A 16,328-nucleotide genomic window follows, 5' to 3' on the forward strand; every position below is an offset into this window, starting at 1 on the left:
CGAAATGGGACTTCTTGTGCATTCCACATGCTTGTGAGATGTTCACAGTTCAATAAGCGCTACGAATTTACTTTTGACTTATAGCTTGTAACTAACCTTTGTGATTACATCAATCTGTCACTGGCAATCTGACAATGCTCACCTAACTGTGGTAAGCATCACTCTCTCAAAGGGATTTCATTAACAGAGTACATCTGCAATCTTCTATTCATAACATTTAAAAAAAAATAATAAATAAATAAATGAAATAAATAAATAAATAAATAAATAAAATAAAATAAAGAACAACACACATCCAGCACTCAACCTCAAGTAGTATGTCTGATTAACTAATTTCCCCTTATGGTCCTGAAATTACTTACAAGTTCCACTCTGTGAGATTAGACAAATGATGCATTATTCTCACAAGATGTTTTACTCTCAAGTTATATACCAGAGTGCTTATGGCACCAAACACATACAATATACATAATTCATATGTCGCCCCCAAAAAAAAAAAAAACCTACCATAAAAAAAAAAGTAACAAATATAATAGTGTTCTCTGGTTCACATATTTCCTCAATAAGCTAAGGGGGTGGTCTTCTCCTATGTGGTGGTAGCAGTTCAGGTTCCACATCCTCTAGTATATATATATATATATATATATATATATATATATATATATATATATATATATATATATATATATATATATATATATATATATATATATATATATATATATATACTTCCTGAGGTTGCCTTATCCACTGCTCCTCCCCTACATAGGTTTCACTTTGTCTGCAGCCCTTTGCACTTCCACATTATCATTATGAATGACCGTCCCTTATGCACTTAACAACACAATAAGGTACAATCCACTTGGCCTGTAATTTCCGACAGGCACCAGGTAGAAGGGTTTCTGCTTTCGCCTACACCAATGAACCTTCTTCCATTTTCTGATTCACCCATTATATACCTATTTACCACTGCCCTAAATTTCCTTATCATGTTCAAGTGAGTCTGTTGCAGCAACTCATGTGCCAGATCTTGTTCCTCTGCAGATCCAGACACTTGAGGTAACATAGCCCTGACATTTTTTGTTGGATGGCATGAGAAGAAAGCATAGTACAGCATGTGACTGCTAGTGGTGTGTATGGCTGAGCTCATTATAACTTGCATGGCTCGCAGCAACTGTGGCCATGGCAAGGGATGTCCTTGGCAGAGGTAGTAGAAAACTCTTGCAGGTATGATGCATCCGCTCCATTAATGTGTTTCCTTGTGGGTGATATGGTGTGATGTACCCAGTCATGATGTTGTGTCTTTGGTATAACTCTTGGAAGGCTGCTGCAGTGAATTCACCTACATTGTCACATAGGAACATAGTGGGGGCTCCAAAGTTTACATAGTGCTCAAATGCCTCACATACCTCTTTTGTGGCTTTTGTCTTTAATGCATATAACTTAACATATCTAGTATATCTATATAGGGGACATACCTACTACACCAATATAGGGGAATATACCTAGTCCCTTGATATCCAGACACACAATCAAGTAAGTCCACAGATACTCTCTCTAAAGAAGTGTGCACAGGTGGTAATACATGACATAGTTGTTGCAATCCAGCAATGCTCTTAAGTTGTTGACAAACCAAGTATTCTCTCACATACCTTTTAACATCAGCAAACATATTATTCCAAAAAAAATATTTCCTGTTTGATGGTTTTATACATGCGTAGAAGACCTGATAGCTTAATGTGAGACTCCTCTAGAGCTTCCTTTCAAAATGGTTGTGGGACAACAAGTAGATTAAGTAGACTTCTATTGCTTTTTCTAATGACTTTGTACAATATGTCCTCTTCAACTACAAACTAATCTAGCATGCTTTTGTAATACTGATGTGGCAAAGCTCCTTCTAAGTATTTATTTAATTCTCTCTACATTGGTTTGTCTCTGCATTACTTTAATTTCTTCCCATGTCTTTCCTAACCAATGTTCTTATTGTTCACAGTGTATTACTTTAACTGTCTTACTTAGTTGATCTGCAACAATATTATGGGTGCCTTTGATATACAATATGTTATACATGTAGTCCCATATTTCTAAAATCCACCTATTCATCTTATTGGATCTTTCGCTTAAAGATTAGCAGTTGATGATTGGTATGTATAGTGAATTTGGTGCTCCACAGAAAATGAGAGAAATTGCAGTGTGCTAAGACTACACCTAATGCTTCCTTATCTGTGAGGGAATAATGTTTTTCTTCTGGCTTTAGTTTCTTTGAAAGTACCCTATGGCAACCTCTTTTCTGTCCTCTCTTATCTGACGTAACATGAGATTGACTTGCATCTGTGGTCAACACAAGAGGCTCACCAACTTTAGCTTTGGCTAGTATGGGTACATCTAGTAATTTATTTCTTAAGCTCTCAAAAGCTGTCTGAAAAGCTTCGTCCCATACAAATTCTGTGTTTTCTTCACCAGATTTGTTAAAGGCAAGGCTAATTTGGTATATGATGGTATAAATTTCCTGTAGAACCTTGTTAAGCTTAGATATCTTCTGACATCTTTTATGTTCTTGGACAGACTCATTTTAACCCCTTCAGTATCAGGATGTGTTTTTATAGTCATTCTGCTTACTATTTTGGTGATTCTATACAGCTTCAGAAACTTCTGTGGGGGATTAAAATAATGAAGACTCAGGCAATTAATCTTCTGACCTCCATAGACTCTTCCTAATGTCAATAAAATCGTCTAATCACATCCAAAACTCGCAGTAAAAATGCGTCCTCCTACTGAAGAGGTTAACGATGGCTTCAATGTTTTTAGGATCGGGTTTACATCTTTGTACTGACATTTTGTGGCCAAGATACTTTACTGACTGCTGCTCAAATTTACACTTGGTTAGGTTTAACTAAATTCCTGCCTCGGCTAAAATGGCAAATAATTGATCAACACATTCTATAAAATGTTCTAAGCTGGAGCATACAAGATGACATTGTCCAGGTACAGGAATTATGTACATAATTTTTCTTCCTTAATGGAGATTAAATGTTGAGAAAATAAAGATAATGATGAGGCAATACCAAATGAAAGTCTGCTAAAATGGTACAAAGCCACACCTTCACTGAATCTGGTCACATCTCTGCTGTTTTCTGCTAACTCAATTTGATAATATGTATCTTTCAAATCCAGAGTGACATAATCTTTGTTACCTGCAGCTGCATCTACTAGCTCCTCCAACCAAGGTAATGGATAGATATTTGTTTCCAAATGTGTATTAACTTTTCTATAATCTAGACACATCCATTTACAACCATTGGGTTTATTCACTAATACAATAGGGTTTAACCATGCTGCAGTAGACAGCTCATTTACTCTATTTTCTAACATATTCTGTATTTTATTTGAAATTAACTCCTTAGCCTTCTCTTGCTAATAGTAAAAAGGGACTTCTGGCTGGACATGAATCTTTCAATACAAACTCACCCGGTGGTCCTTCAGCTTTACCTAATTCATTCTGGTCTACAGTAAATAAATTGTTATCATGTGTTACGTTTCAGTATTATCTCATCTAGCAAGTTCTGCTGTTCCTGAGATAAATGAGACTAATCTTGTTTGTCCAACAGCTGTTCCACTTTCTGATGTCTGGCCAATTATAGGCAACAAACCATAATGCAATTCTATCACTGTGCCCACATGTTTGACTGTTTCAGGATTCTTAACAATGGTCATATCTGCTAAATATATTCCCACTTTAATGATACAAGCTTCTTTGATCCATAGGCCAGAGTATGTGTTGGTAAGCATTGACTCTTATGTAATAAGGATAAAAAACCTGTCTAGCCCTTGGATACAGTTCTACTGATATGTTTGTTCTTGGGTTTTCTTTAATTTTAATTGCAGTTAATCCATCATGTCATGGTATGTTTTATTGCTGCTAACTTTCAAGGCACAACTGGTTGTTACTGGTGCAGCTTTGGTTGGCTTAATTTTCCTTTTTTTTTTTTATTTATTTAATTTTACAGGGTGGTATAAGTCTTATGTGGGATACGTGGCATCTCCCCATACTACTGTTTGGCTGTTAACATTCCATTTCCACAATGCTTTATTTAATATGTCTACTCCTAAAGGCACTTTTTTTTATTAATTAATTAATTTATTTATTTATTTTTGTTATGACCTATGTCCTATAGTACTTGTAGGTTTACTTGAAGAGTATGGGAAGCAGTCCAGCTTCCACCCATTAACAGTGCAGGCAATTTTATTTATAGTAGTACCCATATTAGGACCCATATCAACAACCAAGCGCATCTTTGGTGTAAGGCAATTACATCTCCACCTAGCACCTCAGTATCGGGGTCTCATGTAGATAACTTTAAGCCACTCGACAAATGAGTTTCAAGACGGCATGTGGTGGGATACGAACCTACACATAGACGTCTACCCAATCCCACGCCCATCACCTGATCCATTATGCCACCGCATCCCTACCAAGATAGTTATCAACTTATCAGATGCTACTGGTACCCATTGTTGCACATCCATTTCATAACCCATAGCAATTCCTACTCATACTGCACCTGACAAACTCCAGTTAGATTAGGTAAAGTTTGCCTTTGATTGATGTCAAGATTTAGACGAGACACAGTGGATCATTTAATCAGGGTTACCTCACTACCTGTGTCTATGACGACCAATAACATTTAACCATTTACTGCTGGGTGGTGGGAACGTATTTACTATTTAGCCTTGTCTCTCAAACTCTTCAACCTGGACCACTATCACAGCATGCACCATAGCTGGGCTTACTACAACATTCCTGGTTAGGTTAGCTCAGGTCAGGTTAGGTCAATTTGTTATTTCTTGTGTTCTATTTTTTATTTAATTTTCTAATTCTTTTTTTATTTATCTATTTTTGTTTTTCATGGTGGTTTAATTTGTTTCATTATTGCATTTGTGTTTATTTTTTCTTTTTTTTCTTTTTTCTTTTTTATTTCTTTTGATAGGTTTGATTTGCTTCTCTTATTTTGTGTTTTTGTTTTTTCTATATATCAATTTTTTTCCTTCATTTTCATTATTTTTCTACTCCTCTTCCTTCATTTTCTCTCAGTTCCTCTTCATTCTCTCTCTCTACTCTTTTCTTTCTACTACTTCCCTTTATTTTCTTTCCTCTCCACTCCTCTTCATTCCTCTTTCTCCTCTACTCCTCTTTTCTTCTTTACTCTTCTCATCTCTACTATTCATTTTCTTTCTGCTCTTCTTGTTTATCTTCTCCAGTTTAAAGTGTGAGAGAGAGAGAGAGAGAGAGAGAGAGAGAGAGAGAGAGAGAGAGAGAGAGAGAGAGAGAGAGAGAGAGGGAAATTACTAACTCTTCTCCCTCTTATAAAATGTTCAAGCTAGAAAATTGGCAATGTAATGGAGAGTGTGTGTTAAAATAGCCAATCTTTCTCTTTTATTTTGTTTGTTTATTTTTATTCTATTAATTTCTATGCTGTGACGTTTTCTTGTGAAGTGAGTCAATCTTTCCACCCCGGCCTGCTGCTCTGCCTCTCCATCAGTAATATTCTATTATTGGTGGCTGTTATACAAGAATTACACCAAGCAACAGGTGGCTGGTTTGTCTATAATTTTAAAGTTAACTCCTGAATCTGTCTTCTTAAATCCCTTAGACTTCCTTCTTCACGGCTTTCTTTTACAGTATTGACAGCCCGTTGTTGATATAACCTTACAGCACATTCACTTTTTAATCTATGAACTTTCTTAACGGTACAGCTAGTAAAAAAAAAATAAAAATGCTTGGCTTGCCATGGCATTCCCCCAAATAGTTTCTTCTTGAGCAACTGATCCCTGTTTGGCAACTCTTCGGTATCAAATTTAGTTTCTAAGACAGAATATTCACGGAATATGACTAGGTAGACTAGTCTACCTAGACTAGAGTCCCAAACTATCAGAAAGGCAATTATGGTAGGTTACGTCAGTTATTAGAAGAGGTAAACTGGGAAGATAGTTTTGGAAACAAAACTGCACAGGAGATGTGGGATATTTTTAAGGTTGTAGTAAAGGGTATAGTGATGTAGTGTATCCCTTACAAAGATATAAGGCAGAGAAACAGGAAGCCATTATGGTGGACTCACGAGATAGGTAGACAGATCAGAGAAGAAGAGGGCATATAGAGAGTTGCAGAAAAGTGGGGAAGATGTAGATTTGATTAGGTACAGACAGGTCAGGGATGATTTGAGTAAGGTTATAAAAAAAGTAAAAGGCAGGCAGAGATAAAACTAGCTAGAGCTGGGAGTAAAGATCCCAAAAAATTATATAGTTATTACAAGGTCAGTGATAAAAGAAATAAGGATAGGATTGGACCACTCAGAAAAGATGGTGTAGTAGTGGATCAAAATGAAGACATAGTAGAATTATTGAATGAACAATTTTCTTCAGTATTTACTAGGAAAGAATAGGAAATCCTGTTACAAACAGTGCGACGAGTAGTTTAAGAGCTTTAGAAAATATTGATATAAAACCGGGAATTATTAGGAAATTTATTCTTGAACTAGACGATAGGAAAGCTAGTGGTCCTGATGAGCTACATGCCAGAGTACTTAGGGAGGTGTAGACAGTATTTCTGAAGCACTTAAGTTAATCTTTGAAAGATCACTTAGGTTTGCTGAGATACCTCAGGACTGGAAGTTAGCTAATGTTACTCCAATATTTAAAAAAGGTAGGAAGGATGATGCAAATAATTATAGACCGATCAGTTTAACTAGTATAGTATGTAAGATACTAGAGAAAATCATTAAGGGTAGTATTTGGGAGCATTTAAATGAGAATAGATTAATTAGAGATACCCAACATGGCTTTAGATCAGGGAGGTCCTGTCTTACAAATTTGCTCGATATCTTAGAATATATTACCAAGGAGTTAGATGATGGAAATAGCATAGATGTTATATATCTAGATTTTAGCAAGGCATTTGATAAGGTACCGCATAGGAGGCTAGTGTACAAATTGAGACTACATGGGATAGGGGTAGGTTAGTTGATTGGATTAGTGAATGGCTTTCTGATAGGAAACAGAGAGTAGTATTAAATGGGGCAATGTCTGAGTGGAAGGAAGTGGTTAGTGGGTACCCCAAGGATCAGTGCTAGGACCTCTTCTTTTCTTGGTGTACATTAACGATTTAGATATAGGAATTAGTAGCAAAGTATCAAAGTTTGCAGATGATACTAAGATAGCATGTGCAGTACAGGGTGAAAAGGACAATTACAGAATACAACGAGACCTGGACAGGCTGATAGCATGGGCAGACAGGTGGCAGATGGAGTTTAATTCTAAAAAGTGTCAGGTTATGCATTTAGGTAAAGACAACACAAACTTTAGCTATGAGATGGAGGGATGTTGGCTAGAGGCAGTAGAGGAGGAAAGGATTTAGGAGTAGTGATAGACAGGACTATGAAATTTTCAAAGCAATGTTTAGAAGCAAGAAATAGGGCAAATAGGATCCTGGGTTTTATAAATAGAAATGTTAGTTATAAAAGTAAGGAAGTGGTGTGTAGCTTATATAATTCCTATGTTAGGCCCCATTTAGAGTATTGCATACAGGCCTGGTCACCCCATTATAGGCAGGATATCAACATGTTAGAAGCAGTTCAGAGAAGAGCAACTAGGATGATACCAGCATTAAAGTGCCTGGAGTATAGAGATAGATTAAAGGAATTAAACATGTTTTCATTTGAGAGGAGATGTATAAGAGGGATATGATAGAGTTATTTAAAATGTTCTCAGATACAAACTACATAGATGTGAGATCTTTCTTTACCTTAGAGGAGGGAAATAGGACTAGAAATCATGGCAGGAAGATTAGAAAGCAAGGCTGCAGGTCAGATATAAGAAAATATTTCTTTAGTCATAGGGTGGTAGACTTCTGGAATGCATTGCCAGAGGGTTGTAAATAGCACTAGTTTGACAATGTTTAAAAACATTAGATAAGCACTTAAATTTATTAGATTTATAATTATGTATAGCGCTGCATGATAGTTTTTATAAAAAATTTACTATAGTTAAACAAGACATGATCCCCATGTATGGGGATCACAGATTGTAGAGGAGTTCGCTGCAGGACTTAGCCCTGTTAATGGGCCAAATATTTAGAATTAGTATATAATGTATTGTGTACTTGTAAGTGTATCTTTAAGTACTGATGACGAGGTCGCTGTGCGACTGATACAGGATAACCTAGATGGGCCCTGGTGGTCCTTTGTTATCCTATTATTTATGTTATGTCATACTTCCTATAGTCTATGTGATGCGAAGCTCTATCAAAATTAACATTCGTGGCAAATTCTTTCCTTAAATTTCTTTTTAAGTATTCCCAAATATTGATGGATATATTTGAAATGAGTGCCTGTAATTTCATACCTATAGTGTTACACTTAATTGGGCACTCTCGTAAAGAAATCGTCCCGCCCGCTCGCCTCGATTCCCGGCTCCCCCTTCGCAGCTCCTCCACCCAGCTGATTTGACGTCACATATGGAGCCACAATATTGGTCAACGAGAGAGAGAGACCACAGAAAAGTTCTCTCTCTCTCTCTCTTTGACTAATATCGTGGCTCTATATATGTGACATCAATCAGCTGGGTGGAGCTGGGAAGGGGGAGCTGGAGGGAAGGCGCACGATTTCACGAGGAGCACGATTATACGCTACACCGGGAATCGAGGCGAGCGGGCGGGATGGTTTCTTTACGAGGAAACGAGTGCAGAACTGTATTGTCTGAAATCAGTGAGCAATTTTATACATTTTTCAGTACCTTAGAACTCTTAATTATGTCCCCCAAAAATATTGGGCATAAGTGAGTGGCCCTAGCTGTGACTTAAAAGCTGGAATTAATAAGGAAATTAGAGAAAGGAGTCAAGAGTTGCGAATATTTGTGAGGAGTATGGTCTGGCCAAGCAAACTGTATCGCACGTCAGTAAATCAGAAGATAAGCTGGTAAAATATTTTGCTAAATAGTGTGCGGATGTATCATCCATTAAAAGTGGTAAAGGTGCACCATGGAAAAATGTAAGTAGAAAAGATTCTGCATGAAATACTAAGGTTGTGAAGTGTTATGTGCAGTAGCTAGGAAGCTGGCTCACAAATTAATATAGAGAATTTTTTGGGGGGACGAGGGGTGGCTATGGTGATTCCACACTCTAAACAGACTTTTTAATGCTACTGTTCAAGGTCTCGATCTTGATCTTGATCTTGATGGTACAGGTGACGCAGAATTTCTTCTGGGTCAGGCCTTTGTATCGGCAGCTCCTGTAGGGAACAAAAAGAACACCAGACAACAAAGAGGGCAATCACCATCTTTCACACCACTAGTTCCTGCATCTGGCACGCCACATTCTCTCCAGGAACTCTTTCACAGCCTCAATCATCCTTTCATTCGTCTCCCACACAGTCCCAGCAGCAACACCATCCATTCCCTTCCTGTCATCTCCACTCTGTCATGCCCCAGCTCCCTCAGCACCACTTGCATCATCTCATGCCTGTCTCTGGCATACTTCACACACTCCACCACCACATGTTCCACTGTCTCATCCTCTCCCAAGTCACACATCTGGCACACTTTGCTGCAGGACTCTGACCATCTATAATTCCTTGCATTCACATCCATGCACTGTGCCCTAGCTCGGAAGAGAAGATCACCACCCAGGCTTCCGTCATACCACTTTTCATACATTGGGGCCTCTTTCTCTCTATACCATACCAAGGTACTCTTTTGCTCCATCCTATTTCTCCAGTCATCCAGTCCCACACCTTTCACTACTCTGTCTATCTCACTCTTCCACTTCCTTACATCCCATTCTCTACCTTCTCCATTTCTAACAATCATACTCCAGTCTCTCTCTAAATGTCTTCCTTCTACCTGTTGAAAACCCAACTACTTACTAACCCACTCTTTGCTACCAGCCTGACACACCTCTTCCCCACTTGCTACTCCTGACATTCCACAGAAACACTTTTCTCACTATCCTTGCATCATTCATTCGTTCTAACCTAGCCTTATACTTTAGGGTCGCTTTCACATATCTCTCTCTAAAAGTGCTCCAACCCATATCACCCCTAAGGGCCTCTACTGCTGCATATCTAGGTGCATTAAGTGCCATTCTTGCAACTCTATTCTGCCCTATTTCTAACTTATCTAGTTCACTCTCATTCCAAGCAATCACATCCATACCATACATGATGCTCGGAACAGCCACGCTCTTCCAAACTTCTCGCAGCACGTCATATTTACTCGCCCTCATCCTTGCTGCACTTCCTAGACGACCTACCCACTGATTTGCCATACTTATCTTCTCATTCTTAATCTTTACACAGCCATCCGGACTCATCCACATCCCCAGATACTTATATTCATCTGTCTGCTGCACCTCATTCACTCCTAATCTCCACACATGGTTCCTCTCATCCTCTGACCTATGCACAACCATTACCTTACTCTTTTCACTACTAAATCTCACTCCAAAATCTCTTCCATACCCATCTACTACATCAAGCATACTCTGTAGCTCTTCTGCCGACTCACTCATGACTACAACATCATCTGCATACAAGAGCACACCTATCTTATCATTTCCCACATTTACACCTGCATTCATTCTCCTCATTCTAGCAGCCAATTCTTCTGTATATAAGCTAAAGAGGGTTGGTGATAATATGCAACCCTGCCTAACTCCTCTTTCACTCTTCACCCAGTCTGTCTCTATATCCCCTAGTTTATACTTAGCTCTTGTATCCACATACATACTTCTCACTATGTTAACTATCTTTGCACTTAACCCAATTTTTTCTAACACCCTACCTAGCATTTCTCTGTTTACCCTATCATATGCTTTCTCTATGTCTAGGAAACCTAAGTATAGTTTGCTACCATCCCTTTTCTTTCTCTCAATCAATTCATTCACTACAAACAGATTGTCTTCTGCTCTCCTGTCCACTCGGAATCCATTTTGCTCTTCGCCTAACACTCCAACTCTCTCAATCCATTTGCACAATCTCTCATTCAACACCGCACTGAACACTTTGCCTACTGTGTTAACTAACGCAATCGGCCTGTAGTTCCTCAACTCATTCTTACTCTTATATCCTCCCTTATGCAACAAGGTCACCCTGCATTCATTCCACATTCTCGGCACTCTCTCCTCCTCCCACACCTGGTTGAACAACTCAGTCATCCTATCAATCACTACTTCTCCTCCATTTTGTACATTTCATACGGTATCTCATCCGGCCCTGCTGCCTTCCCATTCTTCTGCTTCTTCACACATTTCTCCACCTCCTCCCTGCTGATCCTTTCATTCAACTCATCTGCATCCTTTCTCTCCAGTGACACATGTCCTTCATCCACATCAAAGACCTCACTTACACCTCCAATCTCTTCCCAAAACTCTTTTATTGCCCTTCTCATTTCTTCCTTATCAGTCACCACTGCCCCATTCACCTTCAGGCTCTCCACATTCTCACTGTTAGGCATCCCTCACCCCTCAGGAATCTATACCATTCTCGCCCACCTTCCATACCTTTCTCTCTAAGGGACTGAATCACACTTCTCTCACTTGTAACTTTAGCATTCATTATCTTTCGCTTCGTCATTCGCTGCTGACTCACATACGCTGCCCATGCATTCAGGTACTCCCTTTCAGCTTCCTCACTCTCATGTCTCCTCTTTCTTAACTGTCTGCACACTCTATTCAGTCTCTTCCTTTCCTTCCTAGCATCCCTGATCTCATTATTCCACCACGGCCTACATGCATGCTTTCTGGCACTTGTTCTTGCATACCCTATCTGGCTTACTGCTGCAAAGGTGAAGTTGGCGATACAGACACAGCATCGCAAGACGGGTGCGTGTTGTGGTAGTATACTCATTGTTGTTCTTTTTTTTTTTTTTTTTTTTTTTTGCGCGTGCACAACTGTTACTGTTAGGTTAGTTTTATTATTAGGTTAACTTTAAGGTAAAAGTACAGAATAGAACCACCTCCTTTTCCTCCATCCCACTCCCCCACATGCTCCAGCAAGTTTGGTGGACTGTGGGGAATCGGAGATTTTAGTGGTGTGGGGGGAAAAGCTATAAGAGGCGAGATATGACGATCTGAAAAAAAAAAATAAATAAATAAAGACAAAACAGTCGTTTTTAAGGAAAAATTTGAAAAATGTAAAATATTGATAATTTTCGCTGAAATTATCCTAACCTAACATAATAACCTGCTAACCGGGGGGATGCACACCCCGGACCTCCCCTAAACTATCCTAACCTAACCTAACCTTACCAGAAAAATTTCGAGAATGTAAAAATTCATGGATAATTTTTGCTGAAATTATCCTAACCTAACATAACCTGCTAGCCGGGTGGCTGGGCCCCCTGGACCCCCTCTTAAACTATCCACACCTAATCTAACCTAACCTTACCAGCACTGGAATATTCATTTAATTACTATGGTCTTACAAAAGCTGTCCCCCACATTAAAAACATCACAGACATGTTGTAAAGTGAGGTACTCTATCACCTTGCATGGTTGTTTCAATGATTAGAAAGGAGGTGCCATTCTTGACTTTTTCCAACTTCGATTAAGTTTGTTTAGGTTTAGTTGATAAATGAAACCAATATAGACAAAATTTTGTAGTTCCTAAAAAAAGTCTAAAGAGACAAAGAACCATATTTGGCAAACGAGGACCCATTTGTGTTATCCGAACTTTTTCATCATCTAGACCTGCACCATTTAATCTGGAAATAAAGGGTCGAGTGTATAGAGAAATCTCCACTCTCTCCCCTCACCTTCCACCCCCTCCAAGAAAAAAGAAAAAAGAAAATACAATTAGGCTTTTTGTGACGTTAACACAAACATCACTGGCAGTTTGTAAAGTTTGAGATTTATGGTAGTTAAATGAAACACAGGTTATGTTCATTGTATCTTCCCTTTGGTAGACCAGCTTATGAGCATTTACTCTGTCAATTAATTTTAACAGGACTAACCTCAGACTTTCAGGGGATGATGTTCAAGAGGAGTACAGATCCACATCTGTAGTACAGGTTGAACCTCCCAAATCTGGTAACCACCGGACCTTAAGGGACCCATACACGTTAAAAAAAAAGTGTCAAAATTTTGCATGAAAATTTTGATGCAAAATTTGAGTGTGTGTAGGATATTTTGATGTCAAAAAAAGATTTGAAGCAAGATTTTGATTGATCAAATCCGTTTGATATTTTTTGATGAGTCGTCAAATTTTTGATGCGTGTGGGCTCCTGTCAAAATTTTGATTAAACTGTTTAGTTCACAGATGACTGACGAGGAGACAGGATCGCCATGTCTGCGAAAAAGGAGGCCGAAAAGAAGTTTTTGATTGAAGTTGTATGACGAACCTTGCTAGCCTTGTGGAGAATGAAGTTGGATAATTATAGCAATCGTGCTAAGAAAGCCAAGGCCTATGACATTCTACTGAAGAAATATCGTGAGCATTTTACTTTCGCCACAGTAGAAGATCTGAAGAAATAAATAAATAATCTGCGAACTCATCGAACGATGGCGCATCCATTCAAAGGAAGTTACGGAAGTCCCCTGGTTCGTTAACACGTAATTCTTGGAGGAGGTTGACGTGTCCATAGGTTTCCCGTTTTAAAAACCAGTCTTTTCACCATTTCCGACGTTTACCAGGAGGTTTATCAGAGTCCAATGTGAACACTAGTGCTATGGCCGCTGATGCATCCATGTCGAAGATTTTGACTATACTAAATTTTGATGGGAAAAATGCCTAACGTGTGTGGGCAATTATGCATCAAAATTTTGTATCAAAGTTTGAACGTGTATGGCCACCTTTAGACTTGCCGGACCATGGAAAATTCCGAACTAAAGGTGGTCCCCAAAACACCCTCTATATACTTACACTGCATTATACAAATATAGCTGTAACATTGTTTTGATATAGGATAGTTGTACATGAAAATATACATGCAAAATAATATAGAAAAACATGCCGTAAATTAAGTTCAGCATGGAAAATTTTTGCCTGCGCCATTATCATCTCGCTGGACGCAGGGACATTACCAGCGTGCCAAAGCTTAAACCACTGTATGAGAGCATTGTCTAAATCACTGCTTTTACCCATCTTAAGTGTTCTACGAACCTCCATGTTCTTGCTCTCACACTCACTGTAAAACTTGAGAAGTTGATTCTTCTGCTTTTTTATATCATAGATGGTTGATGAGCCAATGTTGTACTGTTGGCATAGGGTCTGCACTGAAATACCTTTATCTAGCATCCTCAATAGGTCCACTTTCTGTTGCACTGATATTGTCATATGTTTGTGCTTTTTCTTTGGTTCACACACAACACTATCACTTCCTGGTCGCTTGGAAGCCATGTTTAGGGGCAAATATTACAGAAAAAAACTGTTTATACCCCTTGGGGGGGGGGTGCTTGCAATGAGCGGCAGCGTGGTACTGATCCAAATTTGACCCAGAATGCCCGGGCTCCAAAACACAGTACAGCACCGACGTGTCCTAGCAGCGGTCCGGCAAATTACTCGGCCAATTAAAAAATTCTGGCAAACAAAAATTTTGCCAGATTACAGGTGTTGCCGTATGAAAGAATACCGGATTAAGGAGGTTCAACCTGTACTGCCTCAACACAAGGATAGTGATGAGACACATCTGACGAAAAAACAAAAAGAAAATAACAAGTAGTTGTTTAGTACAGTTTTGTTATCCCAAATTGTAGATAGTACAGTTTTGTTATCCCAAATGATGTATAAATTATCTTTTTTTATGTAAAAGCTTTGGTAACTAATTTTACAAAAATTTCAGAAAGTGACTGATCAAGTACAATGTGTGGCATCTGCTTCTTTTGTGGTGTTGGACTTTCTGTCCAGCAACTGGAACATCAGGTTTGTGCAGTGTTATTAGTGTGTTTAATTGTGTAGGTCTCTTTTTTATTAGTAGTTGTGGTCCTGATTTTTCATAATTGCTGTTTCTGAAAAAAAAAATTTTTGAAATGAGATTAATCTATAACTATGAATGGAATCTATGATCATGTTGCAGACATTTTCTCCAAGCAAAGCTTTTAGCTTTAAGAAAAAAACAACTTTTGCAGTGCTTAGAAAAGAAAGATGGAATTGAATACTTTTCCAGAATAATGCTTTTTAAAGATATAGTCATCATTTCCAATTTTTAACTATGCTTCCACAGTTTGTCATTCACCACCATAATGCAATTTTTTATTTTTAAAGCAGTAAATGAGGCATGTTACCTTTTTATCTAGAAAAGAGATTTCAGAACTTTGTGCAACTTAATACATAGCACATTTATTAAAGCTAGGGTACCTAAGTTCAACAAACATTGATTAAGGTGGCTTAGTGCTCTGTGCCTTGGTGAGTGAGTATTAATTATGATGTTGGATGTGAAGGAAGATAGTACTGCTTTTCTGTAAGATAGCTTTTGAAAATATTAAAGGGTAAAGTGAGAATTTTAAAGGAAGAGGTCCAAGGAAGGCCAGATTATCAGTCTATGTTTCTGTATCTTCAGAGAGTAATTCTAGAGAAACAAACACACTCATCTCTTTCTCTGTGGGAGAGGCTGATCATTATAAAGCAGCATGTTCATTTTATTTAGGTAGAGTTAGCCATAAATATGAGTAAAGAAGAACTGCAGTACACTGCTCTTTAGCTTTAAGGTAGGAATAGGTTTATAGAAACAATATAAAAACCAATCCCTCAATATGGGGTTGGTATTGATACATTCTTGCCAGCCATTCACACTAGGCTTTTTTTGGTGCCATCATACATACAATGCAAATTTACAATCTATGAATGAAACAAAGCCATCAAATAATAAGTGTGCAAAAAAGGAACTAGAAAATTAACGGCTAAGTTGAAGTATGATGAAGTGACTGCTTTTGTGGCTGGTAGGGAGGGCAGGGAACCCAGAGATGAATAGTGATAGCCAAGTCCAGGACAAGTGAGAGTTGCTTAACACAATGAAAATAACTTTTTCTGCAAGGTACAATTTTTCATATGAATATATATAAGGTCTTATCTGGGCCCTTAACCAATTGCTAATACAATAATATGGAAAAATGGTGTAAATTAAGCATGAAATAAGTGAAGAGGTTGACAAATAGTTGGTGCTGACCCACCCTTCAAGAAGAACCACCATTAGATAGTTTTCTGCTGCTCTACCTCTTTGTGCACTGCTTGAGCAGCCTCCTTGTGACTGATGATATGTGAAGAGTGGTTTTCAAGCAGGAAGAAGGAAGAGGTTATTTGATAATCTGGCCAAATGACAGTGGTCAAGGTGGGAATCATGTTATT

The 16,328-nt window shown here is 38.3% G+C and overlaps 1 protein-coding gene across 4 annotated transcripts in view; it reads left to right on the plus strand.

Moving 5' to 3' along the window:
• The first annotated feature begins 8,467 nt into the window (after positions 1-8,467).
• The window catches only part of LOC123498004 (asparagine synthetase domain-containing protein 1-like), a 68,818-nt gene continuing 60,957 nt past the window's right edge, over positions 8,468-16,328 (plus strand). For 2 of the 4 annotated variants that reach the window (XR_006672611.1, XM_045245077.1), the window contains exons 1-2: positions 8,468-9,041; positions 14,827-14,906. Coding sequence is in view for 2 of the 4 variants with exons in the window: in XM_045245077.1 (XP_045101012.1) it covers positions 14,847-14,906 (60 nt within the window). In the remaining 2 variants the exon portion in view is untranslated. The remainder of the gene's footprint in view (positions 9,042-14,826; positions 14,907-16,328) is intronic. The other 2 variants (XM_045245076.1, XR_006672612.1) reach the window with 2 other exon arrangements.

The sequence above is a fragment of the Portunus trituberculatus genome, chromosome 47 (assembly GCF_017591435.1).
Source record: "Portunus trituberculatus isolate SZX2019 chromosome 47, ASM1759143v1, whole genome shotgun sequence".
Taxonomy (NCBI): Eukaryota; Metazoa; Arthropoda; class Malacostraca; order Decapoda; family Portunidae; genus Portunus; species Portunus trituberculatus.